Here is a 22,890-nt window from a genome sequence, read left to right as displayed (position 1 = left end):
CATTTATTCTCATTAAATTATCATTCTATCCATGATGATATTGATAATAATACTTGAGCACGTTAATTTCTGCCAGGTAATCTTAAATATTCATTTTTATTATTGAATGCATTCACGAAAGCTGCCTTGTTTATTTGCTTTCCATTTCAGAGGTGACAAAAGGAGGCCTAGAGAGAGGAGATAATCTGCTGAAGGTCACTCATCCAGAGAGGGGTGGAACTGCCCCTGCACCCAAGCAGTTCAGTTTCTGGAGCTTCTTGTCGTGACTCTGGTCCAAACACAATTTGAAGTTCTTTGAAGTGAGCAATTCACTAGGAGAGGACAAAACTGGGAAAGTCAGAAAGTCCATTTTGAGAATTAGGTCACCACCCTTGGCGCTCCTTTACATCACAAATCTTCCTGTGGCATTCCCCGACCCCTACAAGCATTCCTTTGCTTGGAGATCTGGGTTTCCAAGTCTGTTTCAACACTAGCAGTATGATTTGGGGCCTTCTACACCCCATTGCCCCCCAGTTTTTCCCCCCTCGGGTGTACTAGACTTTTCCTTTCAACCCTAATCCCATCTATCATGAAGAGATTTGACCATGAATAATTTTATCCAAGATGATTGGGTTTTGTATTAATATTATCAGGTCTTCTGATGCAATTATCTTGTAGGATTAATGTCACCACCCAAACTCCCCCTATCTGGTCAGGAGGCCAGAAGAGCATAAAAACTCGCGGGCTGGGGGCTTCCGAATCCCGGACACTCGGTATCTCCCGGTGTGAGACCCACGAGATGGCGCAGCCCTTCCCCGGCTGTGAGCGCCGGGGCCCCAGACGCCGCCAGCCCCGAGCTCAGTCGACTCTGCGCCCTGGACGCTCCCTTTCTACCCTGCCCCGTGCGAGCTCTCCTGGGACGGCCCAGCCTTCGACTGGGAAATGCTTTCCAGTCCCTGCGGCGGGCTTCTGCGCTGGGACCGTTCGCGAAACGGACACTTTGCTGGAGGCCGAAGCCCTCGCGACGGGACGCAGAGCCACCGGCCCCGGACCAGACGCCCGCGACCCACCCGGACCCAGAGGCGCCCCAGGAGAGGCGGCCGCCGCCCCCGCAGCCTCCCTCGGCGGATGGCACCGCTTCCCGGACGGACGAGCGGAGCCCGAGAACGCTGACGGCGGGGACCCTATGGAGCGTCGCCCGGCTCCTGCCCCCGGGACCCGCCGCACGTCCCAAGGCTGGTGGCAGCGGATCCGATGTGCAGTGACCCGGAAGACCCAGGGCTGCCAGGAGCCCCGAGATTTGCGCTGAGTCCCTCACTAAGTACAGTCCCATTGGCAGTTTATGAAATGCGTATTACCCTGCAATGTGAAGATCACTGGTAAAATCAATGTACAATGTCTTCTGAATTTGTATAACAAGATGAAAGATACATGCTATTGTTTTAATTTCTGTATTTTTTCATTTATAGGAATGTGAACCTCGTTAAATAAACTTTAAAAAAAGAAATTTATGTTTTTTTAAATTGGAGTATAATTGCTTCACAATGGTGTGTTAGTTTCTGCTTTATAACAAAGCGAATCAGTTATACATATACATCTGTTCCCATATCCCTTCCCTCTTGCGTCTCCCTCCCTCCCACCCTCCCTATCCCACCCCTCCAGGCGGTCACAAAAAAAAAAAAGAAATTTATGCAAGGTGATTGGTATTTTGCTTTCAACAAAACTGTACAACTGAATTTTACCTGTTTGGGATGAAGTTCCTTGCTGACACAGTTTAGGAGCTGCCCATAGTTCCTTGCCAAGTGGGCCTCTACAGGGGTCAGGGAGCCACAAGTTATCCTGCTTCAGTAAAGCAAGCAGGAGAGAAGAGCCACCCAGGGAGTGCCAGCAGGACACAGTCACAGTGTTTAAAATCTCCTCTTGAAAGTGACACTCCATGACATTTGGTATCCTAAGAGACATCTTCTTTTCCTCTGTGAGCTCTATTGCATGTGCCCTGCTGTTTAATGGTTTGTTTCAAATAACTGGGCTGGAGAATGGTCAGGAGAAACTCCCATCCTTAGTGACCCGTAGGTGAGACTAGCATGGACTTAGAGAAAAACTTTCCCTCCCTATGGTGGGCAGTGGGCAGAGTGAGGTGTTTCCAGAAGGCTAATGGCAAAGGAACTCTATTTCTTGGTCTCAAGCAAAGTCAGCCTTTAAGTCTTGGGAGTGTGATTAGGGTGAGGAAGGAGCCAGATTAAGCATGAAGTCTTTCTCGCAGATAGTTTTCCCTCTTGGTCTAGCTAAGGAGCTGCACTTTGGTCTTTAGTTTCAGGGTTCTTTCAACCCTCCACACTCACTCTACCACTAGGCTCAGCCCCTCACCACGACACTCCAGATGCCCCAGTCTCTGGGCTACTTCAATGCCCAGCAGGGATTAGAGAAGCTCCTTGCTCCTGTCCCAGGAGCCCTGTGTTTAAAAGGTTAACACATACAAAAGACATTCAAATGTCTTTATTAGAATGGTTTATTTAATTCGTGATGGAGGGACATGTAAGGAAGGAAAGATGTAAAACTTCAAGATAAAATATTGAGGGAGAATTTTGATCTTTTAACTTTATGGGCTTATCTAAAAACCATGATGAATATAAAACAACCATTCTCAAAACATCCTGAAGAGCAAAAGAAAAATGTGAACATTTACATATGTTCTTAAGGACATCTAGATTCATTCTTCTAAGATTTCTAAAAGAAAAAGATTGTAATAAGTAAATATAATGTTGACTGTGATGTCCCTGTTGTATTTTTTTGTGGTTTTTAGGAACAGAAATGGAATAACTCAAACAGTTTAAGCACAAAATAATTTATTAGGGGATAAAAAAATAACTTGTGGGGGCCTCCACCGGGCCCCGCTCAGCGGCCGCGGTGGCCCTCGGCCTGCGGGTGGCTTCTGTGACAGCGGCGCCGCTCTGCTCAAGACCCCGGCTCCGCGCCGGCGCCGACCTCCTTGGCGCGGCGGCGTCGCCCGGTAGGATGGACGGCGAGGCGGGGTCCGCGGCGGGGGTGGGCTCCGAGGGCCGCTGTGCGAGGACAGGCGCAAGGGCTGCGACTCGAGCGGCGAGGCTGTGGTTGGGCACGTGCTGCTGGAGGCTGCCGAGCCGGTGACCCTGCGCGCGCAGCGCCTGGAGGCCCAGGGCCGCGCTACCGCCGCCTGGGGCCGGAGCGCCGGCGCCGCGGACCCCGCCGCCGCCTCGGGGATGGAGAACCTGACCGTACGCCTGAGCCTGCGCGAGCCCCCGGCCGGTGACGGCATCCTCTTACTACAGCCTGGAAAACATGAATTCTCATTGAGCTTTCAACGTGCATCGGAACCTTCGGTAACCTCATTCACCTGGAGATATGGAAGTGCTCAGTACCGTGTGAGAACGGTTTGGGAACGACCTGATCAGAGGGTTAAGCGGGGACTCCAGGTCGTCAGTCGCATCGATGTCAACCCACCAGCATTACTAACCCCTGTATTGAAAACTCAACAGAAGGTGGTTGGCTGTTGGATTTCCACCTCTGGTCCAGTCTCGCTGAGTGCCAAAACTGAAAGAAAGGGATACTGTAATGGAGAAGCTACTCCAATCTACGCAGAAATAGGGAATTGTTCCTCTCGTCTGATTGTTCCCAAAGCTGCCATTTTCCAGACGCAGACGTATGTGTCCAACGTGCGCGGGAACCACATCGCCTCCAGGAGCACCGGCACCTGGAACGGGAAGACCTTGGAGATCTTCAGCAAGGGACGCTGTGCTGCATCATCCGAGCGGACTACTCCTTAGCTGTGTATATTCACATTCCTGCTGCTAAAAAATTGATGCTTGAGCTGCCCTTACTGCCTGGCATGGTCCCATACAATGGTTTGGGCAGCAGGAGCTCCAGCATTGCCAGCCAGTTCATTATGGATATGAGCTGGTTGACACTGACTCTGCGAGAACAGCCTGAAGCACCACCAAACTGCGCAGGCATGGTATCGGAGGAAGAATTCTCTAGACACATTCCTCCTTACCCTCAGCCCTCTAACTGGGAGGGCGAGTCATGCTGTGCTCTGTTTGCCTGCACTCAGGAATGCAGATTTCAGCTTCTGCCTCTTTATTCAGAGGTTGATCCACATCCTAGTGACAGAAGACACCCAGCCTGTTTCCTTCATTCTCTGAACATATTTCAGAAATCACTGTGTTCATCATCAAATTAGAATGTCAGTTCTTCCCCCCTGCCTTTTTGGGGAAGAGGGAGGGAAGATTAGCTTAACATAAATGTCGGAAGCCATCCTGGAGCCATTGCACCATGACAAAGTCATGAGCAACGGAAGGCGAAACTGCAAGGCAGCGCCGTGCCAGGAAGGTGGACTACAGCTCCGTTGTTATGTTTTATGATAATAAATTTACATACAGGGGCAATTTTGGGGGGAAGTTGCTCCACGTGAAAGAAAAATTCCTCTAGGACTCCCCCTCCTGAAACTACCACAGAATGGGAAGTACCCACTAAAGCCCCGGGGAAATGGGTAAAGAATTAAGAGCCTGGAACTAAGGGGATGTTTTTATGAAAAACACCCTCTAGTATGGAGTTATGGCCATGGGCCGGAGTTCCTGATGACATAGGAAATTTATGGTTCTATTATAAAGGAAGATTAATTATAGAAAAGCAAATGACTAGAGCAGAATTGGTTGCCAGGATAGGGAGAAAACACTGTCTCAGTTGAAGGAAACAACGAGAAAGAGCATGCAGGTACATTGTAAATATTTTCATGGAACCATTGTAAAAGGTTGTCCATGCAAGAAGAGAAATAGGAACAAGTAGCTCCAACTTTTACAATTGAAATAATCATATAACTCCTTGGCTTGGTTACTAAGAAACAACCTGTGATTAATGGGAACTTGGGGAAATATTTTAATAGGACATCTAGAAACCAGGGGATATATTTTTTTAAATCTTTATAGAACATTTTGAGGTTTTATTGTGCGAAGATTGTTTGGCCACGTACCTGGTAATGTAATCAACTACAATATATAAACCTGTGATTGTAAACAATAGAAGAAGAATGAAGAATAAAGACATGAGAAAGAGAAACATGCAATGCTGATACTTTAAGAAGTGTAATAGAATTATTTCCTTCGCCGACACTATCCATCCCTCGGGTATCCCTGGACTCGCTGGAGCTGGACTCCGGCACATAAACATAAATGAACATCAAGACTGAGGTGATAGAAATTAAAGCAAGAGTGAACTTTCCAGTGGGCCAACAGGATTGTTGCACAAGTTTGTGATGTGGTCTTGTGTCCCCTTTGAACAATGGGACGAAGATGTGAAAAGTCACAGAATGTAATGGAAGTCCCGATGGTGACAGAGTAAGTGGAGGGGTGCCTGTGCTGGCCCAAGAGAAAGTGCCTGTAAATAGTGGAAACACTATGCGAGCCTATCTTTACAAAGGTTTCTCGAAGTGGCACAGATGTATCCTAAGCTTTAAGGTGGTATGGACACACTGGGAGGAGACTCGCTTTTGGAGAAATAGCAGCACACGGTTGTAGGTACATGGAAAGGAAAGGGGCCCACTCTACAAAGCGACACCCTCCGGTGTCAGGGTCTTCATATTCCATAGGACTGAAGTCCTTAAAAGAATCCTTTTCTGGGCTTCCCTGGTGGCGCAGTGGTTGAGAGTCCGCCTGCCGATGCAGGGAACACGGGTTCGTGCCCCGGTCCGGGAAGATCCCACATGCAGCGGAGTGGCTGGGCCCATAAGCCATGGCCTGTGCGTCCGGAGCCTGTGCTCCACAATGGGAGAGGCCACAGCAGTGAGAGGCCCGTGTACTGCAAAAAAAAAAAAAAAAAAAAAAAGAATCCTTTTCTGAGGTCATGGTCTTATGAGGTTCTAATGAAGTAATACAGTTTTCACTCTTTTAATCGTAGTTTAAGAGGTAGTTTATAAATTGGCTATATGGTATTACGAAACCAAGAAAGAGTTCCTTGAAAGGCTTGTCAGTTGAAAGGGGAAATGCTGCACTTTTTATTTCCTTTAAGTACTTTTGAAGGTTGAAGGTTGCACTTTTTATTCCCTTTAAGTACTTTAGTAGGGTACGCGTTTGATTTTCCTCATGTCTTATTTATCTAGAAGCATATTAGAAAAAGAAGAGGTTTAAAAAAAAAAAAAAGCTTGCATCCTTAGGATGCCTTGATAAACTGCACAGGGGTGGGGAAAGGCCTTTTCTTACCTACCTCTAGTGGGGTTATCAGAATCAGATACGGTTTAAAACTCCAGGCCTGAGAAGTCTTCTTTGGAGTTTCTGCTCATTTGCAGTAGCAATCTCAGTTCTCCTATCCCTAAAGCTGAAACTGGACCAAGGGCAAAATCTATAAGGTTAGCACTAGATGAAAGTTACTATGCGTATACCAAAGGGTATTTCAAAATAAATACAAAACCAAGAAGGCAAAATTACCATTAAAAAAAAAAGTCATAAGCTTAATTTCTGTCAAGAGACTTAAGTCTACTGACGACAGTCACTCTGTTGTACATTGTTATTCCAGTTCTTTAGTAATTCTGTTCAAACTGTGACTTTTTTATTGTTTTGGTGCAATATTTTATTACCATTTAACCTCAGGATATTCAGACCAACAATTTTGTGTTGCTGCTTAAAGTCTGAGCAGTGTTTTTACTGTCCCCCTCTCTTCTCCTAGTCACGGTCACCTGTTCACTTGTTTTTACTTCAATCTATTGGTTTTGTGAGCTGAGAGCATTTCTGGACACTAAGTAGAAGGATGGTAGGGATTCCCATGGTAGAGATTTTGGACCAGCCCAGTACTTTGGTTTTCTCTATGTCCTAAGTGTTTGATCTAGAAACCCTGGTACTTCCCATGCAGAATACTGTACTTCATTCAACTGAATGATTAGCTTTTCTTTCAATCAGTATATTCAGTTAGGAATAAAAAAGTTCTAAGGTTAAATTAAATTTTGTATGTAAAAATTAATTGGACATTTGATCAGGGATTTTTATACAAACATTAGGTAAATGGATGCTTTTCACCCTTCTGGATATACCTCTCTTCTTTGTAATCATGTAAACATCTGAAGCTGTTCTTTCATTGTAAGCCACTGTTGAAAATCACAGTGCAAACTGTTTTACCAATAATTGTGGTACTGAAATTGTCACATATTTTTATTCCCTGCTTTGGTTTTTTGGTGATCTTTAATTTTGCTTCGCTTTTGTGTGTTTGTAGCTATATGCTGTCTAAACTGTTTTATTTTTACTTTAAAAAAAGATCATCTTCAGCTATTTCTTGACCTCTGAGTCATAGTTTATACGTTTTGTCAAGACGTTGTCTATCTACATGATGCCAAAACAAAATGGCATGGAGGAAGAGAAAGTTTAATTGTCTGGTAGTATGTAGAAAAGTAACTGCTTACTGGAATCTTTCACTAGGATTGTTTTGTCACCTTTTTAAAAGAAATCATGAAGTGCACCCACCAAATTAAAACAAAGCTGATTTTGTAGCACTTAAGAGAATAGCTAAAATGTATGATTTGCCTTATTGAATTGATATTGGTATATCTGACCTTAAGAAGTAGATTGAAACTGTATATCTTTTTGTAATCAAGAAATTATTTGATGAATGTTGAAGACTCTACATTAGAACAGAGAATACTTGGGAATGAAGATAAAATTTTAGCTGCTATTTGTTTGTTTATTCTCCTCTTGTTTAGTATGCAAAGAAACCGTGGCCTTAAAATTTTCTTTTTGATGTAAAAATTTTGAAATTGAGAATGTGCATCTTTTGACACACAGAATCCTTCCATGAGCAGAACTTTACTTTCATGTTTTTGTTTTGCACGATAAGAAACTCAGTAGGCAGGGGTTATGTTTTCGATAAGTTAACTATGAAAAGCTTTTTATTTTTATTATAAAAATATAACAATTTAACCCACAGGGAAAAAAATAAAGATTGTATTTTGTACTCTGGTCTGAACACCATGGGTTCCTTTTGTTAATAAAATGATTACACTGAAAAAAAAACTTGGAATTTAATGGAATAACGAAGACAGATTTTTGCCTGAAATTCAGGAATGGCTCCCAGAATGAAACAGCCACAAAGTGGCTCCCAAAGATAGACACTGTCAGAAACCAAAAAACACCGAATTTACCACCAGCACCAGAGCTGCTCTTTTCAGGTTCACGAATCCCCTGGGAAATATTAAAAGACTGTGGTCATTCCAAATATTTGCGGGAATGTGTGCATCCCGTTATCCTCACACATTATTGTTGGAGGGTCAATGTCACATGCATCCTGAAGGATAATATGGCAATACTCAATAAACTTAGGTGTATGCATTTTAATGACATAATTCTGCTTATGGATATATATCCTAGAGAAGTTCTCTCATGAGGGTTCTATCATATGTGATGAAGGTGGGTAACTGGCAGTGTCTTGTCCACTGTGGGACAGCAGATAGGCAAAATGTGTCAGGGGTTCACCAGATGTTAACATGGCAGCATTGGAAGCAATAGATAAAATGTACAGATAACAATCTTAGAAACATAAAAATGAATGAAAAATAATAAACTAAGTTATTAGTTTATAATAAACTGATAACCTTACATGAATTGAAGACATACGTACACAAAAGTATGTCACATATGACATGTCTGTTACAAAAACACACATAGTAAATAGCTCCTAATGGCAAGAATTGCAATAGAAGTAGGGAGAGCAGAGAGCAAGAGAGGTGCTAATAATAGAATGAACACGATTACATAAAGAAGGACAGGAGTTCTGCAAATAACAAAAAAAAGGAAAAAAGAAAAAGAAAGGAAAAAATCTTGAAAATATGGCATTACCTCAATGCATTTGTGAATTAGGTATGAAAAGCACAGTATATATGACGTCTCCCTTTGATTCAGATCTTTTAGTGAAGAAAAAACATAAGAATATTGCAATTCTAAGTAGGCATGGGACTCTCCTTTTCCCACCCCAACCTGATCACTCCTTTACTTGTTTCCCTTCCTGATATGCCTGCATGAAGACCTGGAACCTCGATCCAGCTAATGCCCAAATTAGCTTTGTGTCCTGGCAGGAATCTATCCTCTCAGAGTCTCAACTCTGAAACCAGGCAATCCTCTCTAATATGCTAAATTACTAGACATTTGTCAGCCTTGCCTGACGAGTAGAGAGTTTTTTTCCCCAGTGAATGGAAAAGACAAGAACTGGACCTCTCTCCCCAGGGACCTGCGTATCCTCCCATCCCCCTCCTTTAACTCTATCACCAAAACCACTCGGAATTTCCAAACCCCTCCCAGCAAGATGCAGTTTTCTCCTTAATCTCACGAGGCTCCGAGGCAATTTGCAAGGCACATGAGTGTCTATCCCCACTTATCTGGACGGGGGTTTCCCATCTCCTGTACTAGGCAGACCCTATAAAAGGCACACTCAGCATGGGGCTGAATCATTCGCCCCTTTGCTTAGACACGCTACGCGTCTGGCCTGGAAGGAGGCTAAAGCCATGGAACCGCACGCATACTACACGTGGGAAGAGCCGTCCTGGAGGAGGGCGCATCCAGAGCCCCACATGCCACCGGGCCTCAACCGAGAACAGGCCTGGGCCTGGGCCCTGGATAACTTCCCTGCGCTGAGCCGCCCCTCCTGCCAAAGCCCCCAGTTCTGCGAGGACGCGCACTACTGTGCATGTGGGCTGCCGCGGCGCGCTTGCCCCGGACACGCACACCGTCCCCAGGCGGAGAGCGGCCACAAACGCTGGCGAGACCCACAAGTCCAGGAGCCAACGGCTAACCCGGGGTGGAGCGACAGTCCCGTCAAGAAGAGGCTGAAGCCACACACCGCAGGGCACAATCGGGCCTGAACAGCCAGGAGATGCCCGCAGCAGCGGAGGCCGACAGACACGCGGCCAGATGGCCTCCAGGAGCCCAGGACGATCCCCATTCCCTACCCCGAAGCTGCGGAAACCCTGTGGAGGCTTGAAACCCTGTGGAACTCGGCAAGGAAAGGAGTCGCAGCCTTCTGTCCGGCCCACGGCGCCCCTTCAACCCATGGCCTGGCCTGGAGCCTGAGTCACCCCAGTGGAGGCCTCCTCCTGCCTGGCTGGACTTCTCCCCTGGGCCCCGCCTTGCTCTGGGATGAGCCTGGAGGACTCTGTGGGCCAGACCAGTCCTTATTTGTCCCTCTTTCCTGGATTACTGACAGCTCTCTCAATTAGAAATCCCTCTTCAGGGAATCCATACTATCTTAAGGAGCTTTCTTGCAGTTGTACTCAGAATTGTCATGTTTCTTATGTTGATTCCAATTATGAGCAATGATTAAAACGTGTTTCCCTATTGTCTGCCTGTGGATTGATTTGGGTGGGTAGAGTCAGGCCTGGAAGCGGTATAGGGGGTTTTGTGGCTGAAAGGGGAGCTGGGACCCGGGCCAGGGCTCCTTAAGATCAAAGAAATGTAGGGCTTCCCTGGTGGCGCAGTGGTTGAGAATCTGCCTGCTAATGCAGGGGACACGGGTTCGAGCCCTGGCCTGGGAGGATCCCACATGCCGCGGAGCGGCTGGGCCTAGTAAGCCATGGCCGCTGAGCCTGTGCGTCCGGAGCCTGTGCTCCACAACAAGAGAGTCCGCAACAGTGAGAGGCCCGCGCGCTGCGATGAAGAGTGGCCCCCACTTGCCACAACTAGAGAAAGCTCTCGCAAAGAAATGCAGACCCAACACAGCCAAAAATAAATAAATAAATTAATTAATTAATTTAAAAAAAGATCAAAGAAATGTAAAGTGAAACCATGACATATAACTTTGACTACCACAGTGGTCTGTATTAATCTTTTCCATTTGTTCTAATATTGGTAAAGTAGTAACTCCCCAACGCAGCTTTTGAGAAATGAATTTGAAAGGGTCTTTGGAAAGCCAACATGACAATGTGCATTAAGCATTTCAATATGAATACCCTTGGGGACTTCCCTGGTGGTCCAGTGGTTAAGACTCGAGCTCCCAATGCTGGGGGGCCCCCAGGTTTGATCCCTGGTCAGGGAACTACATCCCACGTGCCATAACTAAGCCCACTTGCTGCGACTACAGAAACCTGCACACACCAATCAAGAGACTGCACACCAAAACGAAGACCCAGCACAGCCTAAATAAATAAATAAATCTCAAAAAAAAAAAAGAATACTCTTGACCCAGAATTCCAGTTCTACAAGCCAGAAATTGTGGTTAACAGGCGATTTTCCAATATAAGATTAAAAATAAATGATAGTCATATTTGCACAGTTCCAAACTATGCTGCTCTTAGAGGTAAAATGGAAGGCATGACTTTGAAAAGATACCCAGAGGCTGAATGTACCAGGCTGAGCCCTGGACAGGTTGTGACTGTAGCAACTAAGGGTGGTTCTAAGCAAGTTGGAAGGGAAAGCACTAAGGCATAGCCACCCATTAGGCTGAGAGAGGGCAGGGTTTCCAGAGCCATGCCTATGTAAACGCTCTGCTGCAGTTCCTTCCACAAGTGCCTACCTTGGGAATTTGCAACTGAGACTTAGAATTTGATCATAATATGTACGTCAAGCATCAAGTTGCCTCCCAATTTCTTGTTACCTGTCTCAAGTCTATGTGTAAAGGGATTTTCTCATGTCTCTTCCTGGATTGACATACAGCCACACAGTCTCCACCGCAGTCCACCCGGATATTCCCAGCTCCTCTATAAGAAAACTTTGCATCACTGATGGTCTCCCCCTGGATGCCAGGACATGGTCACCAATAGCACACTGTTGTCTGGGAGCTGGTTCCAGAAAAAGGTTGCTCCGTTTCAGGATGTATTTCCTCTTCTGCCCATTCTTTAATCCCATCAAGTATCATCACACAAGGTTGAACGGCTGTACCAGTTTTTATTGAAGGATTGGGATAACTGAAGGAAATTACACAGCGGAAGGGAAAAATTTAAACTAAATATTGAATTTTTTAATATATATATTTTTAATATTGAAAAATTTTAAAGTTATCGTTACTGAGAGTACCTTATGAGCTACTATAGAAAATGAACCTCTTTAGAATTCATTTCCTTACAGGGCACAATAATGGTTGCAAGGAGAATCAGAATGTTTACTGACCCTGTGCACTAAACAGTGCCAACCAGGTTTCCCAGACTCTCCAGACCACAGTTCTCCCTTAAAAAATGTGGACACGTGGCTGTCACCTAATTGTGCTGCTAGGGCTGAGCGATAGCACTGTGGTTTTCCTCTTAGGATCCTGCGTTTTGTTTCACTTCTTTCTCAAAAGCAAAAAGATTAGCAATAGGGCTTCCCTGGTGGCGCAGTGGTTGAGAGTCCACCTGCCGATGCAGGGGAATGGGTTCGTGCCCCGGTCCGGGAAGATCCCACATGCCGGGAGCGGCTGGGCCCGTGAGCCATGGCCGCTAAGCCTGAGCGTCCGGAGCCTGTGCTCCGCAACGGGAGAGGCCACAACAGTGAGAGGCCCACGTACCGCAAAAAAAAAAAAAAAAGATTAGCAACAAGAAGACAATCCATAGGCAAGAACTCCTCACCCCAAAACTGGAATCCCAACCTGCAGGAAAAGGAACCCACTTTTTGAACCATATAGTTAGGATCCCTGGGAATATTTTCCCCACACTAAGACTATCCCTGACTCTCTCACCAGAAGGCAATCCCTGCCTATATACATGTCCTAGTTAACTCTTCTCACAGATCTATCTATATTCTTTCATGACACCCTTTTTCCTAACAATAGACCAAAACTTATTTTTGGTATAGGTGGAAAAAGAAATGGACTTATTTTATTCTAAAATCCATCTACTTTATTTCACATCCATTTCAATGATTATTTGTGGAATCTATAAAATACTCTTTCTGCCTTCCCTTCTTGAAATCACCTCATTCCTGTCTTGAGAAAATAGCTACCTGGTAGATATCTTGCTATTTCACATTCCCAGTATTGAAGGATGAGTTTGCTCCATGCTGGTCTATATGGTCAGTGGAACTTTCTGATGCTCAGAAATGTTGTTTATCAATGAAACTTTAAAAAAAATAGGTGAGACATTGTACTTGACATACCCTTTTCTTCAAACAATAAAAAGGAAAAAAAATAGAGTTGGGGAAAGCCTACAGATTAAAAGAAGTATTAAGACATCCCAACTACCTGTAATGGGTAGACTTTATCTGAAATCGGTTGTTCCCCACTTTGTTGGTGACTGTTATTGATCATCTGCAGTCTGACCACATTGTTGGTTCTCACTGTAGTGACTTCTTTCTGCTGCATGTATAACACAGGCTAGCTGCTCCTAACCTCTGTGGGGAAAACCAAATGTCACTGGTGTTCAAACAACTTTCTGAGAAGGTTCTACACCACCAGGGCCTATTAGCGCCATGTTGAGCCTTCAAAGGAAACAGTGTTGTTGTCCTTCCCTTAAACCCAGCCAAGCAGAGCTTTGTGTCTTGAATATCTTTATTAGATTCTCCCAAGTCAGTAACCGCCATTGCATGCTGGTCTAATGAACCCCTTCAACTTACCACTATTGGCTGCCTTGACCAGAACTTCCAACTCTCTGCCTCTTGCATTGTCTATACTTTCATCTTCTTTATTTCCTTATTTCTCATTTTTGGTTTTGATTCTCTTCCCTCTTTTCTCTGTTTCCTTATTTCTCTCTCTTTTTTTAAAGTTACTTCTTTAAAAAAATAATTAATTAATTAATTTTGGCTGCATTTGGTCTTCCTTGCTGTGTGCGGGCTTTCTCTAGTTGCGGCAAGCAGGGGCTACTCTTCATTGTGGTTCACGGGTTTCTCATTGTAATGGTTTCTCTTGTTGCGGAGCACGGGCTCTAGGCACATGGGCTTCAGTAGTTGTGGCACGTAGGCTCAGTAGCTGTGGCTCGTGGGCTCTAGAGCGCAGGCTCTGTAGTTGTGGTGCACTGGCTTAGTTGCTCCGCGGCATGTGGGATCTTCCCAGACCAGGGCTCAAACACATGTCCCCTGCATTGGCAGGAGGATTCTTAACCACTGCATCACCATGGAAGTCCCCTTATTTCTCATTTTTATTGATACCATTTCTTTTTACCTCAGCTCATGCAAAACACTGGCTTTGGTGGGAGTCATCTTAAACGTTAGAGTTTTCCTTCCTGGCAGAGAATCAACTTCCATAAGGAACAAGTTTTAGCTGTGTCCTCATGGTCTCTTAACTGTGACTTTGCTCTCCCCTTAAAATTCAGCTCTGCCAAAGCAGGACCCAGTTCTACAGCTCTGTATGTGCAGCACCATCACAAAAGCTTGCCCGTGGCAGGTTGTCAATACATGCTTGTTAAAAACTCTGAATTTAACTGACTTTGTTACATTGAAGATGAATAACTGATCAAGGAAGTCTAGGCTTAGAGGCACTGACATTTTTGCAAACAGAATGTCTGAAACATCTCAGGAAGGATGTAAGGGAATACGATTTCACTATAGATCTGACACAAGAAGGAAAAAACAATCCATTCAGACTAAACACACACAAAAAGACAACATTTCGAGTTTGTTATTCACTGGTGTTATGTTTAATATCCATGATCATCACTAAGAATGACAATGAAAATAATAATAATTGTAATTGAACAACTTATTTTCTGCCTGGAATATCTAATTACATGACCTTTGTTATTGAATTTAATCATAAAAGTTACCTTGTAAAACGTGAAATTTTAGCTACCATCCAGGTAAAAACATGAGGATAAGAGAGGTTAGGTAACTAGCTGAGTCATATAGAAATACTAGACAGAACTTGTACCCAAACAGTCTGCGTCTAGATCTCTAGACTTTGAGCCCTCCCCTCCTACATGTTGGCTGAAAGTCTGAAGCAATTTTAACTTAGAATTGAAGATCAGAGTGTCAGTCTGACCAGCAGTGTGATTTCATGCAAAGATGGCCAACTTCTCATTCTGAGCATCTGGGTAAAACCTGATGGTACTTTCCAAGCAGAAGGGCCCTGAGAATCAATGGACATACAGTTAACTAAAAGTGTCAGGCACATAGGATACTTTTCATAAAAGAGTAACCTTACAAAGAGCTCGTCTTGGCAGAGTCCCTGTACCTGTAATTCTTTAAAAAAAAAAAAACAAAACCAAACAACAAAAATTTAATTCTGTCAAATCAACAAAATCGATTCAACTTCGAATAACTCCATCCAAGATGATTGGATTTTCCCCTAATCTCCTCAGGGCCCGCCTTATGAACCAATTAGAAACCTGACAAAACGGAACCACCCATCCTAATATCCTCTGGTTGGACAACTAAAAAGTTGGACGAGAAGGTATAAATTCTCAAGGAAGGGATCCCTGAAAACTTCTCCTCCTCTCAGGGGCTGAAGCGATGGAGCCGAACTTTCCCCGCTGCATGCGCGAGGCCTGGGATTCCGCAGAGGAGTCCCAGGAACCAGAGATGCTGCAAATCTTGAGCTTAGCGGACCCTGAGGAATGGCAGCTCCCTTTCTATCCTACGCTGGGCCAGCTCTCTGGGGACGACGAGGACTTCAATGGGGAACAACTTTCTACCGCCTGCGGGCGTCTGCACCCACACTGCCCGAAACACGGACCCCGAGCGCAGAGCACCTGCAGGCTGGGCGCTGGGCCGCCCGCCCCGGACACGACGCCCGCGACCCGCCAGGAGCCACAATCGCCCTCAGGAGCTGGGGCCGCCGCCCACACGCAAAGCTTCCCTGGGCGGGTCTTGCGGCATCAGGGACCCAACATCTGGAACCCGAGACCTCTGACCGCGGTGACCCTTCCGGAGCATCTCCCTCCTCCTGGCCTGGAGACACACCACCGGACGTCCCAAAGCTGCTGGCCGCGGACCTACACGCAGTGGCCGGGAAGACCCTGGGCTGCCTCTCCCGCCGCCTTTGGACCCAGGAGCCCTCATCTCCGCTGAGACCCTTCACTGGATGATCCCTTGCGACAGATGTTATTACAATAACACCTCTCCGTTTAGCAATCATGGAAGAATTCGTCTTCAGAGACATTTGTGAATTTTTCTTTCGCTTACTTAATAAATTATACCAAATGCCAACGCCTTTCTCTCTCTTACTTTGGCTTTTGGGGAAGGACCTGACGCAGGGGCGGGGTGGCCGGTGCCAGTTCTCACCAGGGACCCTCAGTCCCCTGATTTGCTGGGCGGCGGGAGGCCCGTGGGGTCTGTTGGGCACACTTGGGGGCCAGGGGTCCAGCATAGGCGTTGCCAAACTGGGTCACACGTGCTGGGCTCCGAGACATCCAGCAAAGAGCGGCCAGCAGCCCTGGGAACTCCACTTCGCCCGACGAACGCTCCTGCGCCCTCACCCTGGCCCTGGCCCTTCCAGTCCATCTGTGGGGCCGTCCAGTCACCTTCACGTTGCTCCACGGCCCCCAGCGCCTGTCGCCACTCCAAACGCATCTAGAAGCATTGGCCTCGGGGAGCGCAGAGCTTCCGTCGCCCTCAGGCACTCTCCTGGGCGTGTCCCTTCTTCCTGCTCGCCCCAAACCCGACTTCCAGCCCCCACCTCAGAGCTGACCTGCAGCCAGAGGGCTGGGGCCCCGGACAAGAGAAAACCAGGGATTGTCTTTTGCGGTGGGGCGTCTGCGGCCAGATCCTGCAGCGGTTAGGCTCGCGTCACTTCCTAACTCCAGCCTGGCGACTTCCCAAGGCGCCTGACTTCTCATTACCATTCGCAGTTGAACTAGAGTGTCAACCCAATCCGGAGTTGGAAACGGGGCCTGAGAGGACAATGGCAGGCAAAGTGTAAGTGCTTCATAAATGTTAATACAATTATACTGAGAATTTCTCAACTGCTGTGATTTCTCTGGGGGCAAAAGCCTTCACTGGGATTAATCTCACAGGCATCTGAATGTGGGGACTCCCGGCCTCGGGAGCGGTTTCCTGGAAACCCTTCACCTCATCGCTCTGGTTTCTGGCATCCCACCCAACCTCACCCTTTCTCTCCTTTCCCTGCCAGGATTCCATGGGCCACCTGTGCAGCCTGGATGCTGTGGCTCAACCAGTATGTAACCCTGGCCGGTCCCCAGGGAATGCAAAAAAATATTCTTTTCACCCATCTATTAGACCACAGGGTGATATTTTACTTTTTCAGATTCCAACAGAACTTTTCCATTGAGGCCTGAGCATGGGAAACATATAGCTCATAACAAGAGGCTGCGATGACATGGGTGTGTGTTGCTATGTCTTTATTAATGTACTTTAATTTCCTACTTTGTCTTTTATTTCTTAAAGAGTGTAAATGAGAAATGAAATCAGTGAGGACTGGAAATAAAGAAATCACTTTTAAATTTCATCCTCACTTTTTCAGTAGTCATTTCAAATACTTAATCTCTTAGGCAAATAAATGAATTTATTTGAATTCATGGAAAGACACTATTGTCTATAAACCCACTTGTCAGGAATCACGTGCAGTATTTGGAGTACAGTTCTACAGTTCCTTTAGCGATTCTAAAATCCAAAATTTTATTCCACCTACACTTTGGTGTGGACATTTTGGTACAAAACTCATTTGACAGCAAACTATGGCATAGACTGATGTGAGGCCATAGTGTACTCTATCCACAGTAGCATGAGTATTTGTAGGAATGATTGATTACTGGGACTGTCCTAGACCATGCAGACAGGTACACTCTATTAGGCCAGCGCTTATTGTCACTTTATAACTCCTTACATTTTAAATTATAACACACATCTAGACCCCAGTATTTTAATAAATATATTAGAGTATCTTTAATATTAAATAATGTATTAGCAATATCTAAAAATACAATTTTAGGTTGTTTTTGGTTGTAAAATTGACTAGTAGTGCTGAATACTGTAGAAGTGCCCTTTGCTGGTAGAAAGCTGGAGTCATTGCAGTATTTGATCATCCATAACATTGTTAAAGAAAATTCTGTTCTGGAATAGATTGCTTCTGCCACTACCTGTAACTATTTCTAGTAATGGGGTTTGCGTGCTCCATTTTTTCTTTTCTTTTTACTTAAAAAAATTTTTTTTAAATTGACTTGAATTAGCCACCTCTACCTCTGCCCCTTGTACTTCCCAACAGCTGAAGCAATGACTCACAGTATAAAGAGAATATTTTTAAGCTGTTAGGTTTTATTATCAAAAAGATTGTTTTTTAAAAAGAAATGTTTTTGTGTAATTTTTAAGTAAGGGAAAGGAATTTTCACAAACGTACACAATGTCAAAATTTCTTACATGATTGCTAATTCATGCAATTCAGTATGGGGCATGTGAACAGCAAGGTAACTATATGTAGCTATTTCCTCAAGTCTAGAAATGGATAATTTCAAGAAGGGAAGGCAGGCAGGGGACACAAAAGCAAAAATAAACTAATGGGACTACATCAAATTAAAAAGTTTCTGCACAGCAAAAGAAACTATCATCAAATTGAGAAGGCAACCTACTGAATGAGGGAAGATATATCTAATCACATATTTGATAAGGGGTTAATGTCCAAAATATACAGAGAACTTTTACATTCTCTTAAGATTTTAACTCAAGTTATACAACTCAGTTTATATGATTTAAACTACAAAAAAAGCAAACAACCTCATTGAAAAATGGGCAGAGGACCTCAACAGACATTTTCCCAAAGAAGACACACAGATGGCCAACAGACCCATGAAAGATGCTCAGCATCACTAATTATCAGGGACATGCACATCAAAACCACAATGAGATATCATCTCCCACCTGTCAGAATGGCTATTCTCCAAAAGACAGTAAATGACAAGTGTTGGAGAGAATGTGGAGAAAAGGGAACCCTCATATACTGTTGGTGGGAATTGAAGTTGGTGCAACTACTATGGAAAACAGTATGGAGATTCCTCAAAATCTAAAAATAGAAATACCATAGGATCCAGCTTTCCACTCCTGGGTGTATGTCCAGAAAAAACGAAAGCATGAATTCAAAAAGATACATGCACCTATTTACAATATCCAAGACATGGAAGCAACCCAAGTGCCTAAAAAAGGATGACTGAATTAAGATGTGGTAAGTATATACAGTGGAATATTGCTCAGCCATAAAAAGAATGAAATTTTGCCATTTGCAGCAACATGGATGGACCTAGAGAATATTATGCTTAGTGAAATAAGCTAGACAGAGAAAGACAAATAGTGCATGATATCACTTATATGTGGCATCTAAAAATAAGACAAATGAATGTGTATGCAAAACAGAAACAGACTCACAGATATAGAAAACAAACTTGTGGTTACCAGAGGGGAGAGGGAAGAGTGAGGGACAAATTAGGGGTATGGGATTAACATATACAGACTACTATGTATAAAATAACTAAGCAACAAGGATATACTGTATAGCACAAGAATTACAGCCATTATCTTATAATAACCTATAATGGAATATAATCTGCAAAAATACTGGATCACTAGGTTGTATACCTGAAACTAATATAATATTGTAAATCAACTGTACTTCAATTTAAAAGAAGAAGATGTGGTATATATACACAATGGAATACTACTCAGTCATAAAAAGAATGAAATCCTGCCATTTGCGACAACATGTGGACCTTGAGGGTATTACCTTAAGTGAAATAAATCAAAAGATAAAAGACAAAAACTATGTGATTTCACTTATATGTGGAATCTAAAGAAACCCCAAACCACCCCCCCCAAAAAAAAACTAAAACAAAAAAACTGAAGAAACAAAACAAGAGAACAGATTGGTATTTCCCGTAAGGTATGGGGGTTGGGGGCTGGTTGGAATGGGTGATGGGGTCAAGTGTATGGTGATGGATGGTAGCTAGATTTTGAGGATGAGCACTTTGTAATGAACACATGTGTTGAATCATAATGCTGTACACCTGAAACTTCTATACCAATTTTACCTCAATAGAAAAGAAGGAAAGGCAAAAAGAATATTTTATAGATTTCATAAGTGATCATTGAAATTGATGTGAAATAAATGTAGACGGATTTTAGAATAAAATAAGCTTCCTTTCTTTATCCACTATTCCCACCTACAGGATATATCTGAATTCATATACCTAATAAATACCTACACAATCTATTCAATTTACTTTTTTTCAGGAAGGAAAGATAAAAATAATATACATTTCCTGGAAGATTTGGGGGAAATAATGTGGCTTCAAAAGAGTCCCTGTCCAGCAACAAATCCAGAGAAATGAGCCTGCACCCTGCACTGCAATATCCAATCTAGAGAAAGAACAGATAAATACTGTTTATTCTAGTAAATAGAGAGCCTTATTTAGAAACTAGAATGGAAACTCCTGAAACCAGAAATTTCAATCGTCTCTGTAAGTGGACTCTAGGTGTCTAGATGGTGGATCCTGAGAGCAGGAGCAGCTTCAAATGGCAAGTGATTATTGGAGGAACTTCAGAAGTGGTCCCAGGAAGTTGACTGCAGCTTTGCTGTGCTAAGTAGCAGAGGTATGTCTGTCCAGGTGTGAACAGTGAATGGACGTTTGCATCGTAGATAAAGGAAGGTGCCTAGATGGTTGTAACACACAGAGGAGTGAGGTTTCCCAATGGGGAGCCCAATTCCCTAGACAAACACCTACTGAGCAGCCCTCCAGCTGACAGCTCTCTCCCTCCAAACTGTGCAAATCATGGCACTAGTTCCTTTCAACTTCCCTAGACAGAAGCTGCTCACTAAGAGGGGAGATGATGTATTAGGGGATCTTCAATTTACACACTCCAGATTACACTGTTATACTATTTAAATCAAATTTTACTGTTCTCTAGTGTCTTGGAAAAGCTTCTTGAATAATCACAATATTTTTCTCTTCCACTTTATTTATTTTGTATCTACCCTGGAAAATACAGTGTCATAACATAGAAACTAAATAAACTAAATATGGGGTCATATAATCTGACAGAGTGAAGAAGAAATTGTGAACACACCTTCAAATACCATCAGTTAGGTCTCCCCTATCAATTCCTTGGCTACATCTATGGTCAATCTGATAGCTGATTAGGTCAATATCATATATTTGAGCAGTCGAAGTCAGCAATTAAACTATTCAATCAAATCTAACACAAAATTTAAATCATTCATCATAGTTACCTATTAAGTATGATTGGATGCTAGCAGAGACAGAGGACTCTGAGATTGCTGTGGTACAGATTTATCTCACTAGGGCCACAGAAAGCCAGTATCTGCCTTCCCTCCATCAATGACCTTATTAATCTTTTTCTAGGCTGAGCCTGTGAATTGGATATTCTCTCTCGATGATGAGATTTTCCTTCCTCTAGGTTTTCCATCACACTACTGAGATCTAAGTTGAAAGGACATGCTCATATCTCTAATAATGCTATTTTGACTCTTCAAGGTAAGTATAGTACCCTCCCAGTTACCTTCTTTCAATTAACTTAGAAAACATTCTTTATAGCACTTATACTAAAAGAGTTCCATTTGCTTATTTGTTGGCATGTTTACTGTCTGTCCCTCCCATGAAACTCAGACACTTTAGGACTTCCCTGGTGGCGCAGTGGTTAAGAATCCGCCTGCCATTGCAGGGGACACGGGTTCGAGCCCTGGTCCGGGAAGATCCCACATGCCGCAGAGCAACCAAGCCCGTGTGCCACAACTACTGAGCCTGCGCGTCTAGAGCCCGTGCTCCGCAACAAGAGAAGCCACCGCAATGAGAAGCCCACACAACGCAATGAAGAGTAGCCCCTGCTCACCACAACTAGAGAAAGCCCACACACAGCAACGAAGACCCAGTGCAGCCAGAAATAAATAAAAAATAAATTAAAAAAAAAGAAAGTCAGACACTTTATGGCAGATCCCATGTCTGCTGGTTGATGGCTTTAGCTCCAGGATCATGTATACATGTAGTATAATATTGGTGCTTAGTAAGGCTTTGGGAATGAAAAAGGAATGAATATAGAAAAAAAAATTCTCCAGCCACAGGCTGAACAGAGGAAGATCAGATATAACCGAAAAGGAGAAAAATAACTCTTGGGAGGATTTATTTGTTTGTTTTTCCTTGCCTCTTCTCAGAAATGCTGGTAAACATGCTGTGAGCATCAAATGCTGGGATGACCCAATCAATCAGATCTGACCAAAGCCACATTCAGCTCGGTTTTATTGGATGTCATTCAGAAGAGTATATTAATTTGCTTCTTCCCAGGGGTCTGGTATCCTGAAGCAATGTGCATTGAAGGTTAACACCAACGTCTGTGTTTCAGCATCTTAATTCTGATGTCTTAGAGGTCCTAGGCTAGAGGACTTCTGCTTCCTGCTCCTCTCTCTTGGCCCAGACATGCTGTTTCACGGTGTAAGAGAGTGAAGGTTTGGAACTTCATCTGTCTTGCTGTGAGGGTTCAGTTGTCTACAAGCAAGAGGCGGGAACCTGGCTACTGCCTTCCCTGCACTGTGTAGAAGCCTGGGTCTGGACAACCTCCAGGGACTGAGCTGAGGCTCAGGGGAATGCTCCACTTCTGGTAGGATAGGACCTACTGTGTGGGAGAGAAATAATGAGGACTCAGAGACTTTCTCTCTGCCATGAGTAGTTTGGAAGCTCCCAAAAAGGCCTGCCTGGGAGTTGACACTTGGATTCCTGCCTGGTCCAACTTCAGCCCCAGAGAAGCCGAATATGGCAGATCAGGTGGCTGCCTGGATCCAGAAAAGCTACAAAACCCCGGTGCAGGTAGTCACGGGTTGCCCACAGGGCAAGGACCTGGAATTCTGCCCTCTCTAAGCCTACCTGGTTGGCTATCTCAGCTCTTTCCCCTCTAAATTGGTTAGAACCATCCCCTTGAATTCAAGTCCCTTGCTACAGTCACCTCCTGCCCAGTGTTCTAGTTCCCCTACTGTACATTTGTTCTCTGGGATATCTTTTCAAAATCATGCCTTCCATTTTATTTCTAGGGCTGCATAGTTTGGGAGTGTGCAAATATG

At 44.2% G+C, this 22,890-nt stretch overlaps 1 protein-coding gene and 1 pseudogene across 1 annotated transcript; both read left to right on the top strand.

Moving 5' to 3' along the window:
• The first annotated feature begins 778 nt into the window (after window positions 1-778).
• Window positions 779-1,288, top strand: LOC132486743 (uncharacterized protein MISP3-like). Its single transcript, XM_060094324.1, has one exon. The coding sequence runs from the start codon at window positions 779-781 to the stop codon at window positions 1,286-1,288; it is 510 nt and encodes a 169-aa protein (XP_059950307.1).
• Window positions 1,289-2,994: 1,706 nt separating this feature from the next.
• Window positions 2,995-4,157, top strand: LOC132485180 (arrestin domain-containing protein 4-like; annotated as a pseudogene).
• Window positions 4,158-22,890: the final 18,733 nt, after the last annotated feature.

The sequence above is a fragment of the Mesoplodon densirostris genome, chromosome 3 (genome assembly GCF_025265405.1).
Source record: "Mesoplodon densirostris isolate mMesDen1 chromosome 3, mMesDen1 primary haplotype, whole genome shotgun sequence".
Classification (NCBI taxonomy): Eukaryota; Metazoa; Chordata; class Mammalia; order Artiodactyla; family Ziphiidae; genus Mesoplodon; species Mesoplodon densirostris.
The sequence above is the reverse complement of the archived record's forward strand: the minus strand, read 5'-3'. Positions and strand labels throughout refer to the sequence as shown.